This window comes from Thamnophis sirtalis, unplaced genomic scaffold (assembly GCF_051295495.1).
Source record: "Thamnophis sirtalis isolate CommonGarterSnake01/CBP01778 unplaced genomic scaffold, rThaSir2_p1.2 scaffold_2, whole genome shotgun sequence".
NCBI classification, from domain to species: Eukaryota; Metazoa; Chordata; class Lepidosauria; order Squamata; family Natricidae; genus Thamnophis; species Thamnophis sirtalis.
Genome location: NW_028261382.1, coordinates 127,583,650 through 127,604,373, shown reverse-complemented (window position 1 = coordinate 127,604,373; position 20,724 = coordinate 127,583,650). Strand labels below are relative to the sequence as shown.

Below are 20,724 nucleotides of genomic sequence, written 5' to 3'. Positions count from 1 at the left end.
AAGGAAGGAGCGCAGGGAAGGATCACATAAGCTCTCTCTGATTTTTCACAATACCTCTTCTTCTATGCCAACATGCCATCCTTGCATGTTGTGTACATCAAAGATTCAAATAATTGCACTCAATGTTCTATTGTGTTCAGAAAGAATAAAGGTTTAATAAAAACAAAATTCTATAGATTTTTCAAAGTGTGTTTTTTAATTCTTGTAATTTTAATAGTTCTTATGTTTATAATTATTTTTATTGTATTGCCAGCTGCCCAGAGTTGCTTTGGATAGCAAGATGGAGAGCATATAAATGTAATAAATAAAATGGGTTCCTAAGAATTCTTAATCACAGCAAGTACATCTCTAAGAATCATGCACATAAACATCAATCATATTCAAGGATCTTTTATATAGTTGAGATTTGCTGTTTTCTCAGAGAACATTGTATCAAGCAGCACTGAGGTGCCTAGATCAGGCACACTCAAGAATCAATCTAGTCTCTGAGCACGTGTTGTCTGAGATTCCTGATTTACAGTATTTAAAACAATATTTTATTGATAAAATTATCAATAACTTTAAAAAGTGATCCTAAATTAGAGGCTTGTTTTAAGTCCTTACTGAACCACACAGCTTAGGGCTTCTAAACTCTCTTTCAGCTTAGTCTAGTTGTGGGAGCATAATTAAGTAAATACTATATATATTCTATATATAATCTATGAAAACAAATATATACACATCCCTGTTTCCCCTAAAATAAGACCTCCCTGGATAATAAGCCCAATTGGGCTTTTGAGCTAAAATAAGCCTTTCCCGAAAATAAGCCCTCCAGAAAATATTGCAACACAGCAGCAGCCATGTGGTGGTCATGCTCGCCGCCTCCTGCACTTCAAAAATAATAAGACCTCCCCAAAAATAAGGCCAAGTGCTTATAAGCCTCACAGTACACACACACACTTTAAACTCTCAGAGAAAAGTTAGAATACAGGAGACGGTGAAAAACAAGGTAAGAAATCAATATTCTACACATATGTGCTATAAAGTTGTATCCTTTTATCATGGTAAACAACCTCTTTTGCAAAATATTTTAAGCACTAACAATGTCAGTGGTGTTCACATTAGATTTTTTAAAAATATTTGTATTTCCTACCTCCATTTCTTGTCTCAACCAATCTTCCATGTCAGGGTTTCTTCTAGCATGATGAGCTATCAGATCTGATCCTCCAATAATGTTTGGCAGCCTCCCTGCCCCAGGATAAGCTATCTGTCCAGGAAAAAAAAAGCATATCCGTGTGAACAGAAATATTACCGTAATTACTGCCCACTGTTTGAAAGCAGAAGAAAATAAATGCAAATTTGTACCTTGCTTCATTTATTTCTTAAATAAAGTAATCCAATACAACAAATGACAGGATGAAAAATTAATCACTCCAACAGCTCTCACGTACGAATTTGGGACCATAACCCAATGCTGCAGCATTTCAAGCAATAATATATCAAGGTTTTCTAGTATGAATTACTCAATTGCTGGCCCTAGCACAAATTTCTATGAGATCTAGGCCTGGACTTAACTTTACAAAACATTTGTAGACCTGCTTGTTAGTTTGGGATCACTGTCTTGCTGAATTACTCACTTACATTTCAGCCTCAGCTGATAGACAGATAATACTCTCCATGATATAAAGCTTTCTTTTGCTATGGAAAATCATCCAGGTTCTGAGTCAGGAAGGTTTTCTAAGGCACATTTCCCATATATCGTAAACACTTCTTAAATCAGAAAAAAAATCTTTCAAGCGTGATATATGGTATAGGTCAGTGGTGGCTAATCTTTTTGTCATCGCATGCCAAAGCCCGCATGCCCACGCACAACAGTAGGCATGCGTGCCCGCACCCATAATGCAATGCGTGCATGACACCTATGCCCCTCCCCCTGCACATTCATGTGACACCCCCTCCCACGCTCCCCCCGCAGACGCCCCCATGTCCCATTTTGAGCCTACTAGTTCTCCTGCAGCTTCCTGGGACCAAAAGCGGGCCATAGGGAGGAACTCTACACTCCCCACATGTGCGCACTCCCCCCTGCCCCCTCACATGTGCGCGCTCCCTGCGCATGTGTGCACATTTTCCTCATTTGCCCACGCATGCACAACAGAGACCCAAAAATCATCTGGCCGGCAGGAGACACACACACATGCACAATGGAGCTGAGCTGGGGCGACAGCTCGCATGCCCTCAGAGAGGGCTCTGCGTGCCACCTGTGGCATGCCTGTCATATGTTTGCCATCATGGGTGTAGGTAGTCCTTGATTTAACAACCATAATTGAGCCCAACATTTCTGTTGCTAAGCAAGACAATTGTTAAGGGAATGTTGTCCCATTTTACAACAGTTCTTGATACAGTCATTCAGTTAATCTCTGTGACTGCTAAATTAGTATCATGGTTGTTAAGTGAATCTGGCCTCCTCATTGACTTTGCTTGTCAGGTTGCAAAAGTTAATCACATGAGTCAGGGACATTGCAGTTATCATAAATATGAATCTGTTGCCGAGCATCTGAATTTTGATCACATGACTATGGATGCTGCCACGGCCATGTTAAAAATGATCATAAATCAATCTTTTCAGTGGTGTGGTAACTTTGAACATCCACCAAATGAATGGTTTTAAGTTGAAGACTACCTGTATTAGGTTCTTGTTGTAGTAGGCAGTATTTGGTTTCTGCCAGATATAACAGCATTAATCTGTGACTCAAAAGATATACTTTTAAAACAAATCATGTAGTCTGACAGCTGTCAAAAGGCTCTTTGGCAATTTACTTAGTGAAATTTCTTAGTGAACAGTGATTTCCACCCTGATAATCTCCTATTAATCCCATTTTTACCTATAATTTTTTTTGGTGGTAGAATTACAGATTTTAGTCAAGGCAACAAAGACAAGAAAATTTCTGGAGGTTTTGGGTTTTTTTTAATGACTTCCGGGATGACTTTATGCTGTGACCTTAGAGTAATTTGGACAAAACCGTCTATGAAGATTTATTATTCTTTCAAATTTTCTTCATCCCAGGACTGTGTCTCTGACAATAGATCAGCTGAGTCCCAAAACTTATCCTGCATTGTAGGCAATACAATGCCTTTTTTAAAACAGAAAACTCCTAAAATTTCTTTGAGTGAGGCCTCTACAAATGTTATGGTGGGAACTTCACTTATTTATGAGAACTTATTTGTTCACTAAAGCTCCTGTATATGTCAGCAGCACCCACAGCAATATCTCAAAACACTTTTGCATATGCAAACATTCAGAAAATAAAAAGGAGGCAAATACTTTTTAAAAATTACTAATTGTCCACATGCAAAATCAAGAGAGGAATAAAACAGGATTAAACAAACATTCTTAAAAAATAATATTCTGAATAAGACACCCTTGTTATAATATACAAACCTTTTTAAAATTTTTAAAGTTGCTCAGATGTCCGTAGTCTGAATTTGCTTGAGGACTGATTTTCCTTGGTTGAGTAACAACCAATGATCTAAATTCCATTAGCAAAAGTTTATTAGGGAGATAGCTTGAAACATCTCCACATTTACCTGGATTCTTATTTAGGGAGAGAAAGGAAGAACAATTAGTAGAGGTACTCTAATCAAACTTCTCTATCATTAATGAAATTACCAGAAATACTGTATGCCCTCCCATTCTGGGGTTTATATCCCAAATCAATATTTCCCCAAATTTTGTAATGAAACCCATTTTATCATGAAAAATTCAAACAATGTGAACTTATATAAGAATCATGTGCTATGAAAACTTCCTAATTAACTAATTCATCAAATATAAACAGGTTTTTTTCCTTTAAAGAAAATCAGCATTGTGTGACAAAGTCACTCTGACAATTCTTGATCTTTTGAACAATTGGGACATAAAAATATTACATATTTTAGATGTAAAAAGGGAAGCAACCATCAATGTTGGTACAAATTAGGGAGTCTTTCAGATTTGGGAAGCTACATGTAACCCTTCAGGCTCTTGATTAGTCACCTCTGATCTATTAGTCTCAACTTTTTCTTTCTAATAGACATTTAAAAAAAATATCTCCCAACAGTTCCTATGAAAAATAAAATAAAATGGATCTTCTTTTATACTCCAAATTCTCAAATGGAATAATTACTGTTTGATAGCCTGACAAATAGCAGCAAGAGCCAAAAAAGGAGAATATTTATAGCTAAGGTTTGAAATGAAGAGTTTTTGGTGGTCTCTGAGCTTGGTTTTTTTTTCTTGCAGATGTTTCAATACCCAAACTAGGAAACATCATCAATGCTAGTAATTAATAGCATGAAAGAGTCAAAGAGGCAGAAACCACATGACATATTTTCTTCATGCTACTGTCAATAATGTTATGGGTAAGAAACAGTGGTGGGATTCAGCCAGTTCGCACCTATTCGGGAGAACCGGTTCTTAACTTTCTAAGAGGCTCAGAGAACCGGTTGTTGGAAGAAATCTTCTTTTGGTTTTTTCCGCTTTACAGGGCTAATCCTGTAGGAAGGCAGGAATGAAACATTCTAGTGTTGTTTCTAGCTTAATCTTTATTGCCCTGCTTACAGAAACTGCCTCTCCGGTTAACCCTTATTACATTGTAACAGCTAAGGCAAAGTGCCCATCGACCTGAGTAATGTTGAGTTGGCCACGCTCACACGGTCACATGACCACTAAGCCCCGCTTACCCACCTGGTCATTAGGACAGAGAACCGGTGGTTAAATTATTTGAATCCCACCACTGGTAAGAAACAGTTATTTTAAAAGTTTTGCTTAACAGTTTAAGTCTTTTTTAATTTAAAAATATTTTTCCCTTCTATATTCACCTTTTACTAAACTTATTTCTTGTATTTACATCCCACCTTCCTCCAAAGCTCAAGGCACCGTACACAGCTGTGCAATTTTATTTTCACCATAACCCTGTGACGTAGCTTGAGATAAACATGAATATAATCCTTAGATCTGAGTCAATTCTTACAGGTTCTGGTGGTTCTTCTTTGATTTCTTCTTTCTGGGTTTCTGCTGGAAGGGATTCCTCATTTTTTCCCTGTTTAATGGAAAGATATATTTGTACAGATAGCCCTTGACTTATGACCACAATTGAATGTATGTTGTTAAGTGTGAAAATAGTTAAGTGACTTTAGCTTGTCAGAAGGTCACAAAAGGTGATCACATGACCCCAGGACACTTCAACCATCATGAATATGAACCAGTCATATCCAAATATAAATCACTTGAGCATGGGGAAGCTGCAATGGTCATAAGTGTGAAAAATGGTCATAAATCACTTTTTTCAGTTGTAACTTTGAACAGTCACTAAACGAACTGTTGTAAATTGAGGGCTACTTCTATGTATTTTTAGAAAATCTGTGTTAGTCCTAGTATTATCACTTAGGTTTATATCCCACTTTTCCATTAAAAGATCATGGCAGGTATAAATAGTACCCCCTCCTCCATTTTGTCCACACCTAATCCTATGGGTAGGCCGAGTTAAAATCAACTGCTAAAACCAACAATGGATGTAACTTAACCTGAGTTTTCCAAACTCTTCTATAATGTGTGAGTCATCATCCTATATTCCCAAGAGGATTTCTTTCATGTATCGTAGCTCATGTATAACCACGATTCTCTCTCCCCCTTCTTCACTTTACAAACAAGATACTTTTGGATTTTTAAAGGATAATATAAAAAGTTAGCTTTCATTTATTAGCAACTTGACTTAAAAGTTGCTGCAATTGCAACTATATCATAAACCTGAGAACAGTCAGGCTTATTCAGGCCTAGCAGATATATCCCCAACTCCTTTTTAAAAATAATAATAACCAGGTATTTGCTTTTATTTAGGCATCCTTCCTTTACTAACCCAAGATTCACTTATCCTATTAGTAGAAACAATTCAAGTATAACCATTTATGCCATTAGTATAGTCCATGAATGCATTGAAACCCTTTCTAAAGCTGCCCATGCTTTGATCATCACTAATTTAGAATTTAGAATAACAAGAGTTGGAAGAGACCTTGAAGGTCTTCTAATCCAACCTCCTGCTTAGGCAGGAAATCCTACACCACTTCAGACAAATGGTTATCTATTCTTAAAAATGTCCAGTGTTGGGGCATTCACAACTTCTAGAGGCAAGTTGTTCCACTGATTAATTGTTCTAACTGTCAGGAAATTTCTCCTTAGTTCTAAGTTGCTTCTCTCCTTGATTAGTCTCCACCCACTGCTTCTTATACTTCCCCCAGGTGCTTTGGAGAATAGTTTGACTTCCTCTTCTTTCTCATGATGTTCCCCAATCTTGAACTATTCCATTGAAAAATAATTATAAGAATCTTTCCTATTTTAAATAATCATTTTTTTAAAAGTTCACAAGCATTTTAAGACAGAAAATCAGCCTACACTTAAGTTTATGAATTCAGAAAAAAAGCTTGAATTATTGCACCCGCGTGTACTACTGTGATTTAAGATGCTTAGATTTATTTGACAATTACCACAAGGTGATATTTTGTGTATGTGCTTCCCCAGAATGCAAATATGTAATTGCTAATTACATTACATTGTGGAACAAAATTAAGGTATTACATGCAAGAATAGATATATGAAAGGAAATTATTTAAATGCTAACTGATTAATATAATAAAATGTCTGCAATTTGAAGGACTTAATATATGTATAGATCCCATGAGGAAAAGCAGGTCTTACCAAAAATCTAGTGGCTTCTATTTTTGTTTCTGTGTTTCTTAAAGTGGTTTCTTTAAGATCCAATTTCACTTTCTTCTTTGCATTCTGAGTGTTTTTCGCATCCTGTTCTCCTATATTCTCTTCTAGATCCAATTCTTGGCTTGCAAATACAAGTTCTAAAGAAGCTTCATCTTCCACAGGATCCTCTATTTTCTTTCTTTTCTTTGATGCAGGCATTTCAAGAGGGATACTTTTCATTCCTGTTTGCTTTAACTTGTTATTTTCCACTATTGAAGATTTTCTTGAGTCCAAGTTTGAGTCACTTACTCCTTGTGTTGCTGCACGCTGTCCTTTTTGAGAATCCATATTATTTTCCCGTAGCAAAAAAGGTACAGATGGTGTTTGATGGGAAACCTGTGATGACTTCTTATCCATCTTTGCATGTTTTGATAATGGTGTTTCTAATTCCTCATTCCTTTCTCTTAAAATAAAAAAAAGAGACTGAAAAATTGGCCTTAGTTTAAAATATCTTTCTAGTCAACAATAGATAATTGAACAGGTACAGTTAGAGGCCCTATGGATATTTCAACAAGGAGGTGTTTACATTTAATCCTGCTTTACAAGCAAGACCAACTCTAAATTCTACCAAGCCCCGATCACTCTGTAATAACCAATATTGGAATAAATATCAAATAACAGCTCCCTTTAAAATCTTAGGAACTAAGTTAACTAACATAAAAATACAGATTAAGAAAGAGAACTTTTTTAACCCTTAAGAATCCATTATGAGAAAAAGAATTAATGTACCTTTTTTTAACAGTGGTCTGAAAGTAATTTTTAATCGAATTGAGTTGTTGTGAATCTTCCTCTCTGTTCCTGCTATGACTTGAAATTTCAGAAGATAAACATGCTAGACTGGCAAAATCAGCTCCGTGTGTCTTCTTTAGCTGGGGCAGGATTCTTTCTCGGTTTACACTACCTGTTCCTTCTGGAGTCTCCCTAACAGTCATTATATCCTGTGACTGGGTTACAGGCTTTTTTTCGTCTTGTGATAATTCCATACTGTAAAAGAAAACAGTTTAGAAAAAATATTAATCAAAACTGAGGTAAGCACACTCCTTGAGCTGAAGAATTCCAAATTGTTTTGACATCTAAGAAAATGTTAACACAATACAAAACTGTGGGGTATTTTGAAGTCTTATCCCTATTTGCCTCTTTACTGACCCTCAATGATTTTAATGTTTTCCTATTATTTAATATGAGAAAAAGGCTACTATTTAAGATTGTATGCTTGCATGCTTTCAAAAAAGATGTGATATTCAAAAGAATTAAAACTTTTGTTTAATTGCCTAGTGTGTAAACGGTATATAAAAATACAGAATAAAATACATGTATTTAAATATAATCCAATTAATATTCCAAGTATAGGTTGCTATTTTTTTTAAAAAAAAGGTCTTATTTGCTTATTTGTATACTTAGATGTCCATCCATAACTGATTATTTATTTACTCATATTCTATAACTGCCCATCTCAGCCAAGTTAGTCTGGGTTGAATGAACCACACAACCCGATTCTCCTTAATAAGCAACTTAATTGTTAAAACAATCATTTGAAATTGCCTCCAGAAGTTGTAAATGCTCCAACATTGGACGTTTTTAAGAAAAGATTGGACAACCATTTATCTGAAATGGTATAGGGTTTCCTGCCTGTGTACGGGGTTGGACTAGAAGACTTCCAAGGTCCCTTCCAACTATTCTATTCTATTCCATTACATTCCAATCCGATCCAATCCAGTCCATTCACCGAAGTTTCTACACTACACTAAATCACACACAATATAAGATGCCCCCAATTTCAGCAATTACTGAAGAGGTAAGAAATTATAGTTTTGGAAGCAACTAAAAAAAATCAGAATAATAATTTACAGTAATGTGTCCATCACTTCATCCATTTCTGTGTCAGCTACAAATGCACTGATGTCCTCTTGGTTGGAAGGCATTGTTGTTTCCTCCACTGCCACACTCTGAGACTGACTTAGTTGGGATGCCAGGGTAGCAGTTTTTATATCTGAAATTTAGATATGAAGGCAAAATTAACAACCATTTCATCAGAGTTATGCTAATTAAATTCATATAATTCTAATGTTTTATGCTTATTTTTATGTACAGTATTGTTACAATATTTACGTTCATATTTGCTCTACAGAATACAGAATGTCTACATGTTACTAAGTAAAAAATATTAAATGTTATTCCTATTATTCCCAATGATGTTTTCGTTCTATATATAAAGTGTATCTTAGTCTTAATACTGCCTTGAGTTCCTGAAGGAAAAGCAGATTATAAATCTAACAAATTATGGTATTTGAAAACCACAACCTCATGGCAGTTCCCAACATAAATCAAAACATCAATAATAAAGTCCACTACTATTACTGTAAATCATAGCAAGCTTCATATCTGCATCAGTACAACATACTGGTATGCTGTACTGATGCAGATATGAAGCTTGCTATGAGGTATTCAGATAATGCAGGTGTGATGTAACCCATGGTTTTATTACCTTAAACACAGGCAAATAATGGGCCCAGTAAATGTGATCATTTGCATTGGACATCTTAACACTTAACACTCAACACTTAACAAAAAGGTGTATCCAAAAGATCAAATCTATAGGGAAGGAAATTAGAAATGATTTCAGAAATTCTCTCTGAGGTTAGTCAATGCTGATGGGATTTGGTAATTCAAAACTCACTTTTTGCTATATGTAGTGAATTTTAGTTGTGCTGCTCTGTTAAGTATTTGGAAGGGGTTACACAATGCATAAACACAGAAAAAAGGACTCTCTGGTTACATTCTAGAAATAAAACGCAAATGCATGAACAGATTGGGTTCACAAGGATTGTTTTTATAAATTAGGCTAAGCATGGTTTGCTTAGGCATAGTTTGTTGAGTAAATTCATGGGGGGGGGATTAGAAGAGAGAAAGACAGTAATATTTGGGGGGGGGGGTAAATTACTTTTGTATGGTACATTATTTAAAAATAAAACCAAGCTGCAATTTAGTAAAACAGGTAAACAGCCACCCTAGTGTTATTGACTAAATATCAATTTCTTAAACAAAATAAAGAATAAAACAAAGTGGAAAAAAGTATTTTTGTTACCTCCACTGGGTGAAATTTGAGGATTGCAGTATTTTTCTGTAGATGCAAAAATAACTGCTAAACCGATTTCTGCCTCTGAGATTGTTCTGTAGTTCTTCCTAACAGAAATAAAATGTGCTATCAAAAAAGTATCATTCATCTAAAAATATCCAGAAAAATATTTAAAAACAGACTTTCACACAGAATTCAGAATAGCCACAAAACATTCATGTAGGCTGCTAGATCTTTCCCTACTCTTTAAAATGCTTTCTTGGAATACAGGGAATGGATTCATTTTTAATGTGTAGTTTTAAGTCTACAATTCCCAATTGTGCCAGTTTTTAAAACTTAAGGGCTCTCATAAAAAAATTAAAAATTATTTCCTGTAATTGGTTAATATAGTGCTCTACTGCCGTCTCTAAGCAGTTTACAGAGTCAGCATATTGCCTCCAACAATCTGAGTCCTTATTTTACTGACCTCAGAAGGATGGAAGGCTGAGTCAGCCTTGAGCCGCTCAGAATTGTACTCCTGGAGTGAGCAATGACTTAGCCCTTCAGCACTGCATTCTAACCTCTGCGCCACCATGGATCTTTCTTTTAATCAACCAATTGGGGTGGGTGGGGGTTACGTATAATTGGACAATTATATCCAAAGCCTTGATAGTACATCAACACATATTTTCAGGCTACAGGAGGCTACAGGAACCTTAATAAGTTACATGGAACCTTACAATGTCAACCTATCCGTCATCTTTAAAGTTTATTTTAAAACATTTCAAAATTTTCTTCTGTAAAAATACATGTCACCGTACAACTGATAGTGGGCTACATAGCAAAAACTGTCACAATTCATACTAAATACAATAAAATCTAATCTAGAATACTTGGAGCAAATTGTGTGATGAAATGGAAAAAAAACTTAATCAAATTCAAATAGTACTTTCTTGCACAAGTTAATAAACTATGGTGTAAGATGAATACTTCCTTTATGTTTTTAATTTTGCACCATATCACAAGATGTTGATGACACCGCAGTTTTCTATATGAATTATAAACAGTAAGCCACACCTTTGCAAGGCAGCTGTGATATTATCAATCCATTTTTTGTCCAAGATAGAAAGTGATGGTTGGGAGTTTGTAGATCCTACTTCAATCACACAAGTGTTAGATGTTATTAAAACAGCAGCATCTTCTGTTTTGTCAGTCAACAGTCTTGCTTCTCCGCCTCCAAGCTTAATTGCTGAACTCAATTTTGCATGCTAGAATGAAATTAAATTTAAATAACTAAGCTGGTATTAATGTGCGATAGATAGATAGATAGATAGATAGATAGATAGATAGATAGATAGATAGATAGATAGATAAATAGATAGATGATAGAGTCATTTCAAAAATTAAATATTAGAATAACAGAAAGAGGCCTCTCTAAATTGTAATAAAAATGTTAAGTACAGTGACGTGCTCAATTTACCACCATTCATCTAGTGAACAATCAAAGTTACAATGGCAGTGAAAAAAGTGACTTGCAACTGTTTTTCACACTTACAACTATTGTAGCAGCCCTTATGGTCACATGATCAAAATTTGGATGCTTGGCAATTGGTTCATATATATGACTGTTGCTGTGTCCCCCAGTCATGTGATCACTGTTTGCAACCTTCTGACAAGCAAAGTCAATGGGGAAGCCAGATTCACTTAATAACCATTTAATACTAACATAACAGTTGTGATTCATTTAACACAAAAGGTTGTAAAATGGAACAAATCTCACTTAATAACTGTCTTGTTTAGCATCAGAAATTTTGGGCACAGTTGTGATATATTCTTTTGTTCTGTCTACGATACCTTCTTAAAATTGCTACCTAGATAGCTAATAGGGAGCTAATACACCCTCATAATTTGAGTGCTGTATAGTACATAAAATAATATGTGTAGGTAACATAAGAGAAAAAATACACATACGCTGAGCATAAAAGTGCATAAAAACAAGTCCTGAATCTTTGTTTTCTTTCAAGCGGTTTGTTATTGGACCCTTAAAAACTGCATGTTCTTTTGCCTTTGATTAATGAATGAAACTCAATAGCTAACTTTAAATAAACCAAAGCCAATATCCAATTGAAACTCAAAGATAGAATTCTAAGAAATTTAAATACCTTTCCTCTTACGTCATACATACTGTAGTACATATATGCAATTATCTATTAGAGAATTGATTTGTTACCTGTCTTTATAATGACCATAAATTAAACCTAGATTTCTATCAAATTTTAATATTATATGCTTTGGTCAAAGTTACTAACTTAATTTTTGATCATATTCATGAGATCTATTGAAATAATTTCTGGTCCATTCATATGAAGCTAGTTCCATCTCTTCAAAACCCAAACAAAACATCAGCGAGGCGAATCTACATGAATCAGCGAGGGAAATCTACATGACACCTCAGATATTCAGTCTGTGTGAAGGGTCTTTGGGGGTAATCACATATGTACTCTACCACAATCATTCAACCTACACTAAAATTTAGTCCCACTCATCATTCATAGGAGGAGAGCCATCATTTTTTTTAACTAGAGGTCTTACTTGATTTTTTTACACATTGGCAAGAACATTAAGGGATAGATCCCTTAACAGACCCCTAAAAATGTTTGCTCCTCGGTCCTCGTATTAGGGAGGGGCAGTGTTATTTTCAACCCAACACTTGGCACTTTAAGACCTGTGGATTTCAATCCCAGAATTCCCGCCAGCATAACTGGGATTTGAAGCCCAAAGTTACAAAGTTGGACACCCATAATCTATACTATAATCAGAACTTATGTCATAAGGATAACTTTAATTCTTTATCAGGCTTTGATTAATACTAAATACCCATCAACTTGATTTCTTGGCATTTTTCACACTGCAAGTACCTTCTCTGACATTATTATTTTTCTCACTGAAAATGACAGTATTATTGAATTTCTGGTGGTCTTTCATCCATATACAAATCAATTACAACCGCACTTAGCCCCCTGGGCTAGACAGGGCTTTGAATAGTGAGCCATTTACCTGCTTTGCTGTTAGAAACATAAACAGTTTTCCTCTGAAAATAGTTCTTCTTCTAGGACACTTGGTCAGATCTATATTTTCACTCTCAATACTTGGTTCACCAATTCGTGGAAAAAATCTAAAAAGAGGAAATTGTTATAAAAAACATAACTTATTTATAAAGAAAGCCTTTCTTTAAAAACAAAGTAGTTTTTTCCTCAACCTTTCTCAACATTTAGAAGTGTTATAATATAAAAATTTTGAACACATTCTCTTCTCACCATCTCAGAGGAATGTATTACATCCCAGAATGAGATTCTATTTGGCATCGTCCTTTGTTTTGGGCATGCCTTAAAGCAAGCAACAAAGATTATTACTCCCCATCAAGTATCTGTATATTCAAAAGTATTTATTAGATTCACAGTAATCCTTGATTTATGACTTGTTATTCCAAGTAACATCAAATCTTCCCAGGAGTACTTATCATCAAGATTTGAAGTAATCCTCAGATTATATCCAGTTTCCAGCAAATAATATGTCAGAGTTTGTTGCAGCAATCACAACCAGAAAGCACACACAGATAATTGATTCAGCACGATTCATTAACTTCTCTTTATATATAATATAACACATGAAATAAGTATACAATACCAAAAGCAGGTTTTCCAATGTGGTAAAAATGAGAAATTTTAAGTACGTACAAACACAGGCAGAGGAGAAAACAGTTTCAATTTCAATTCTCAGCAATAGCACTCAGAGCTGTCACACGTAAGTCTTTCCGTTGCTCACCCAGCAAATACTGTTTCAGTTTCCATTGGCTGACTAAGTTGCTATGCCTATTCATTGACTGACCTTGTTACCATGTCTCTGCCAAGCCATGAACTCTCATATTCTGACAGAATATCCATTGCAGACAATGGGTTTGCATAACAACCATGGTATTTGCTTATTTATTATTTATTAAATTTGTATGCCACTCATCTCACCACTGAGTGACTCTAGGTGGTGTTTACATCATTAAAAAGGTTGTAAAAATGAGGCAAAGTCATGTGGTGACCTATTTAACCATTGGTACATCATAAGATCGTAATTCCGAGCTCAACTACAGTCATAACATGAGGACTACTTTGTATCCCACCTTTCTTCAGGAGCTCAATTTTTCTCCACAGTTAAAACACTCTGAGATAGGTAAGACCGGGAGCGTGATTGTCTCAAAAACCACCCAAGGTTTTTCTGTGGCTAATGGTGAACTAGAAGTCAACATCTTCATCATTATACTAGTAGGGATTACATGATGTACCCACAGTATACCATTTATCAAAGGAAATGTTGGTGAATCTAAAAAAGATATGTGATGTTGAAATTTAATTAAAGTGTTCAAATATGGGTCCTCTGTAGTGATAATATTAATTTCAGTATTAATGACCAAATCTGACCAAACTGTAACATTTAAATTCATAGGAGTTTTTCTGCTGAGAAGATATTAATATACACTGAAATTGGATACACTTATATTCATATTTTAGACAATATTATTTACTGCACAAAAATTATTATAAAGTATTATTTAAAATCTTTGTTAGGGTACCTATCTTCAAGAAGGCTTGACACTGTCTTGAAGATATTACTGTAGAGATCTCTGGAGCAACTAGATGAAATTAAGCCAATGATATTCTTATAATAATTGAAAATACTGGGTGCCGCCCCAAAATGCACATAGCCTCGTATCATAAATGTAATATACACACTGCAAATTGAAATCTATATTAAGCTGAGTTGTATCCAGCCTATAAGAAGAAATAAGTGCAAATGACAAATAAAATATATGTTTCCACTGTGGTTTATGTAAGGGCCAGGAAAAATGTTTTAATTATGTAATGGTTCTCATAAAGAAAAAAAATGGGAAAATATAGGTATAGGTAATGACTATTTTAATGAAAGTCCTGTAAAGAGTCTCAAGACAGAAACAGCTGTGATCATCTTTCTGTGAAAAAGTTAAAGATGTCTTCTAGAATGTAGACGCCCAATGATTACATGGATATGTAACCATATTGTTCACTTGGCAGCAAGGCAAAAATGCTATTGCATTTTTCCAGGACATTCTTCAATTTTCCAGTCTAGCCTGATATTATCTGCTTATCTTCAACACCAGTCTAACCAGGGTTAATCCTATTTATCTTTTAAGTCCAGACAAGATCAGCCAGATGCTGTCATCTGAAGCTGCCTGATAAGTGGAAGTTTGCAAAGTCAAATGTTGTAACCTTTAAATCCCATGAACCCATCATCAGCCATCCCAACCTCACTGGAAGCATTCGCTCATCCGAATGGACAATTCTGTTTAATTGACCCAACTTTGAAACATAGTTTTAACTGTAATAAGTAATTTATACTGTAACAGTCCTTTTCCAAATCAGACCATTTCAATTATTAGTAGAACAACCTTTTTTTAGAACTTACCAAAGAGATTGCCGTAGGAAAGCATAATATTTAATCCTCAAAACATTATGTACCCTTCGTTCAATAACCTTCAACCATAAAGAGGGTGGTGGTGCAAGCTAAGTCTTTTGATTTCTCACAATGTTCAAGAATATAAATCACAAGGAGGAGCCAATGTCGTGACGATATGGTTGTGTGGTCTCAATGCTCTGAGACCACAGCCAACACTTTTGCCGCTGGGTGGTCCAAACGGACCTAAACCATCCCAAAGAGACGGTGAACAGGAAGAATACGTCTTGCTGATCTTGGGGATATCGCAAAATCTCTGAAAGAAACAAGAGTTCTTCAAGCCGGCAAGAAAAAATCCAGCCAAGGCTGACAAAGTTAGGGCGGCTCCAAAAAGGAAGGATATGGAAAGAGAAAGTGTTTCCAGCTGGTGAGGAATGTTTATTGTTTTAAAAAAGGGAGTGCCTATGAAAACTTAAAAATCAATTTAAATTGAAGAATAGAAGAATCAAGCGGCGAAATTAAATTTGGAATGGTTTTGGACAGTGGTTATCTTACTTTTTAAATGTTATTTTCATGGATCGAATCTATGCAAACCTTTTGAAATGGATGGATTAAGTTTCTTCTTCTACCTTCTCTTTGTGACTCTCTGTAATTTATAGACCAAAGTTTTCCTCTTTTATTGCTGTGGGTATTTTTCTAATTCACTTAAAGATTGGACCTCTTTTTCTAATTTGAAATACAAAAAGATACAAAAAGAAACTCTTTAACTATGTTTCCGCTCGGAGGCTGGGAGGTTTTTGTGGATCGGAGCTTTATATATTCAAAACGGAACTTTTTTTTTCACGGACTGCTTTGACTTGGCACCACAAGGTTTTACTGTTTGGCTACAGAGTGATAAGAACACACAGATGTCCCTTTGAAGTATATTTTCAATCAGAGAAAAATGAAAGCAACATTCTTTGTGAATCTATGCTTTAATTTTATTAACCTTCCAAGCTAGAGCAACTGTGTTTGTTAGAATTACACAACATCAAGAGAAAATAGAGGTCTTAACTTTGCAAAGTATATTTTAAGAATTACAGAATTTATCAAATATAGTAGAGAAAAAACTGGAATACCTAGAGCACATAACAAGAAAATATGATGAAAAAATTGAGGATGTTCATCAAATGCAAAAAATCGAAGTGGAAAATGAATATAAAGAGACTAAACCTGCTGATATCTATGGTAATTGGTTTGTTCCTGAAAATGGAAAAAATGGAATACAGAAAGAGGAATTAAATGGAGAGGAAATCTATTCCAAAGATCATGATATAGAAGAAGATGAAATTAAAGAATCTATGGACTTAAAGGAAGAAATTCTATTAGCAAAAGCATTGATAACACTGCTGACAATCAAAGACAAACTGAATAAGGAAACAGAAAGAGGGCATCAAGATTATATGAGAGATTTTATAAGCAAGGAGTTGCTAAGAGAAGTCCATACAAAGCTGATCAAGAAGATGGTTAGAGGATTGGTACAACAAATGGCAGAAGGTATGACATTGTTTTGTTATTAGAAAGATACAGGTTGATAGATAGAATAATATAACTTAAAACTAGTTAAACTTAGGGAAATTTAGTGATAATATATATAGTTAAATAAACAATTGATAATGATAATAATGTATACAATGTGTAGTGTTATGATAAGTAATAATTGGATATGAATATTGAATGGTACCCATGAAAGGAAGATTAGAAATCCTTTTGGATTATGTACAAAGGTTAATAAAAAAGAACTAAGTTAGATACAGTTAAGTTTTGATTATTAGGGGGGAAATGTTATGATTCAGGATATAGTCAAATAAAGGAGGAATAATGATGACAACTATATATATGTATGGGTACAACATAAGGGAACTGGATGAAAATTGCAAACAGTGATTTGGAAAGGATTAGAAAAGTTTGTTATTAAATATTATGGATGTTTAGCTAGAATAGGACATAAGGATTCAGTGTTATTGGAGGATTTTAGAAATATTAAATGAAATGCCAGTATGTGGTTATGTATTAAATCTTGGTATATTTTATGATGAAGGACGTTTAAACAATTATAGTCAAATAAAAATGGAGGTATAAGGGTAACATGTCTGAGTTAAAATACTTGAGCTAATATGAATTATGCTTAATGACTGTGGAAGAGATGAATGAAAGCCTTTTGTAACCACTGATACACTTTCTACAGTATGTAAAGAAGGAAGTTTTTATGTGTTGTCTTTGTTTTGAAAATAAAAAATAAAAAAAATTAATAAAAAAGAATATAAATCACATTGTTTTGCAGGTTCTGTTAATTTCTCAGTGGATGATTATAGCATACAATGTAAGGTGGAATCTTTCTGTTTCCATGAAGTACTGACTGGGAGTTGTAGAAAGAGCTGCTATTAATAAATAGATGATATTCAGCATTTTTTTCCATTGGAACAGAGTATAATGGCTGAGTAACATCCTGAAATCTACAATAGGGCAGGTAAGCATGAATACACTAAAATACAATCCAGGCAACTCAAGAGCTATTTTTATTGTGCCCCCTGGAGATATGTTTACACTTTACATGCTAAGAATTTTGTGATGCTTACAGACAATAATAGATTATAGTTACTTGTCCATAGCTCTGTATATTGCTTTCAATGATGTCACACTTTCAATTAAAAGAAGACATTCATCAAGGGATATACCTTGCTTCTAAATTGAGAGTAGAGTTTAACTTTTTTGATTGATGGTGTCTGCTTTGGAGTTTTTAAAAAATCTGTTTCTTTAAAGTTAGGATAAAACTCTGCAGAATGTGTGTGTGTGTATGTGTGTATTTAAATTTAAGGATAGTCTAGAACAGGGGTGTCAAACTCAAGGACCGGCGGTGAGATCTGGCACACGGGGTACTTAGATCTGGCCCATGGGGTTGCCCTAGAAAAAGCAAAGGACTGGCTCGTGGTGCTTCTGCCAGCAAAAATGGGCTCCCAAGCTCCCTTTTCGGCTGCCACGCCCTCCTGCAACCTCTGCCAGTGCTCCGTTTTCACTGGCAGAGGGTTGCAGGAGGCCATGGCAGCTGAAAATGGAGCTCAAAAGCCTGTTTTCGCTGGCAAAACACTCAGGCCACCACAGGCACCCTCAACAGGAGTGACTTTGAACTAGCCACACCCACCCTGGCCCTTCCAACCCGGTCCCCTAAGCTCAAACACAACCCTGATGTGGCCCTCAATGAAACCGAGTTGGACACTCCTGGTCTAGAACTATATAATTATCAATGGTATTAAAACCTGCTTAAAAATCAAGATGATTTTTACCGTCCTTCTTGCTTGTCTCCCAATTTATCAAATCCAGGAGTTTCACTGATATAAGAAGTTGGGCTTTTTGGACTTATAATCCTTAAAGGATACTAGAATACACATGGAGCTGGATAGCATTGTCTCATTATTGATCCGCCTATTGTTTAAAATTAGTATTTTTATATTTTATTGTTCCCTGCCTAGTTATATACTGGATTGCAGAAAGAATGCCATTCAGTAGCACAAGGCCATAAATAATCAATAGGAGAATGTAAGCTATTTTCTTATGAAATAATAATAGAAGTAGCATTTCATGTAAAATGAATTTCTAATACAATTAAATAAATCTGCATGCAGTGTCAAAAAAGATATTGAACATAAAACAAATCAACATGTTTTTAATATTATAACCTGATATAGAAAATTTTACTGCACTATCAATATATAGCACATGATTAATGTACCTTGGATAATTACATTTAATCAAGGCATACTTCAGTAGTTTGGAAAGCGAATGTAATATCAGCAAATGTTACCTGGTAGAGGAGTATTATAAGATGGAATATTAAAAACTCTTAAAAGTTTTTAATGAGGATGCATCTTAGAACTTATTACCTTTCAGGCAGTGGTAACGTTTGCTTTGCTTGAATGGCTTTGATTAATTCATCGAAATATTCCGGCTTCATAATTGGTCGACCACAAATCAATGCACATATTGTCTACAACAAAAGTGGGAAATTATAATAATAATAATTCATAGTGATACAACACATGCAGTCTCTCTTAATTCGGTTCCTCAGCCAAGTACAAACCATTCTGCTTCTAAGCTTATTCATTGATTATATTCCAAACTGAGATTCCCTTACAAAAGGAACAGAAGTCCTATAATAAAATTCTATAATCACTGTACAACAATTTGCAGTGTTTTATTATCTTAATAAAGTATCTTAATTTTACAATATTTAGGAACAAATTCTACTACAAAAGGATTCCCATCAATATACGTAGTCTTTGTTTAGCAACTACAATTGACACTGTCATTAAACAAAGTGTTGCACAAGGCAATTATCACTAGGCTTATCTTAGTTCAAAGTTCCTTTGCTTTACAGTCTTTTTGCATCAATGTCATAACTTCAAACAGTTGCTAAACTAGGCTGTTGCTTAAACAAGGGCTACCTATCTTTTCAGTTGTCACTATTAAATATGTGGGTTTTCTGGAAAAAATTGAATTGGAAATTTCCCCAAAAAAATCTGGAAAATATTTTCATGCAAACAAGCATGATTCGAATTAGAATATTTATTTATTTATTTATTTATAAATAAATAAATAAATAAATAAAATTTATATGCCGCCCAATCCCGAAGGACTCTGGGCGGCTTACAAAAAAGAGAAAGAAAGAAAGAAAAAAAAACGGTTTAAAATCGCAACACCACATACATTCATTCTAATCGGGGCTGGACCTCAACAGTGAGGTCAATAGCCCCAGGTCTGCCGGAACAGCCAGGTTTTTACAGCTTTCCTGAATATACATACATAGTTCTTGGGCTATGTCCCTAATTGATTAAAATTTATTAGTTGAAATTAATTAGTTGAAAATGCTGACAACCCCCCCTCCCCGAAACTTATATGCCAGCAACTCTATTAACTATCTCTTCAACTTCTACATACATATGAATCACTCATCTCCTTATAACCTGTATATTTCTCTTGGCTGATCAAATATAAACTGACCTCTACAATTTCTTCATTGAAATGGTTTATATTAAGTTAATTATATTTTTGACATTGAAATGTCAATACATCCTACTATTATTCACCCAGAGAAATAATTTATTAAACAAGGAAGAATGACAGCTGTACCATAAATATTATATTCCTTTTCTTTTCCTTGCTGTATTATTAGCCAGCTGCTAAATATATATATATATATATATATATATATATATATATATATATATATATATATATATATATATATATATATATATATATATATATATATATATATATATATATATATATATATATATATATATATAGCCACACAGATTTGTTGGGTGTGACATGGGTGGCAAATTATAAATTTCATAAATAAACAAACAAACAAATGCATTATTAG

The 20,724-nt window shown here is 34.5% G+C and overlaps 1 protein-coding gene across 1 annotated transcript in view; it reads right to left on the bottom strand.

Annotated features, from left to right (window-relative positions):
* The window catches only part of NBN (nibrin), a 30,672-nt gene that overhangs the window by 3,865 nt on the left and 6,083 nt on the right, over nt 1–20,724 (bottom strand). The window contains exons 5-14 of the mRNA XM_087706881.1: nt 19,220–19,323; nt 12,876–12,993; nt 10,896–11,086; nt 9,849–9,946; nt 8,612–8,753; nt 7,493–7,747; nt 6,707–7,166; nt 4,986–5,054; nt 3,419–3,571; nt 1,133–1,246 (exon numbers count right to left, since the gene is read on the bottom strand). Coding sequence (XP_087563007.1) covers nt 1,133–1,246; nt 3,419–3,571; nt 4,986–5,054; nt 6,707–7,166; nt 7,493–7,747; nt 8,612–8,753; nt 9,849–9,946; nt 10,896–11,086; nt 12,876–12,993; nt 19,220–19,323 — 1,704 coding nt within the window. The remainder of the gene's footprint in view (nt 1–1,132; nt 1,247–3,418; nt 3,572–4,985; nt 5,055–6,706; nt 7,167–7,492; nt 7,748–8,611; nt 8,754–9,848; nt 9,947–10,895; nt 11,087–12,875; nt 12,994–19,219; nt 19,324–20,724) is intronic.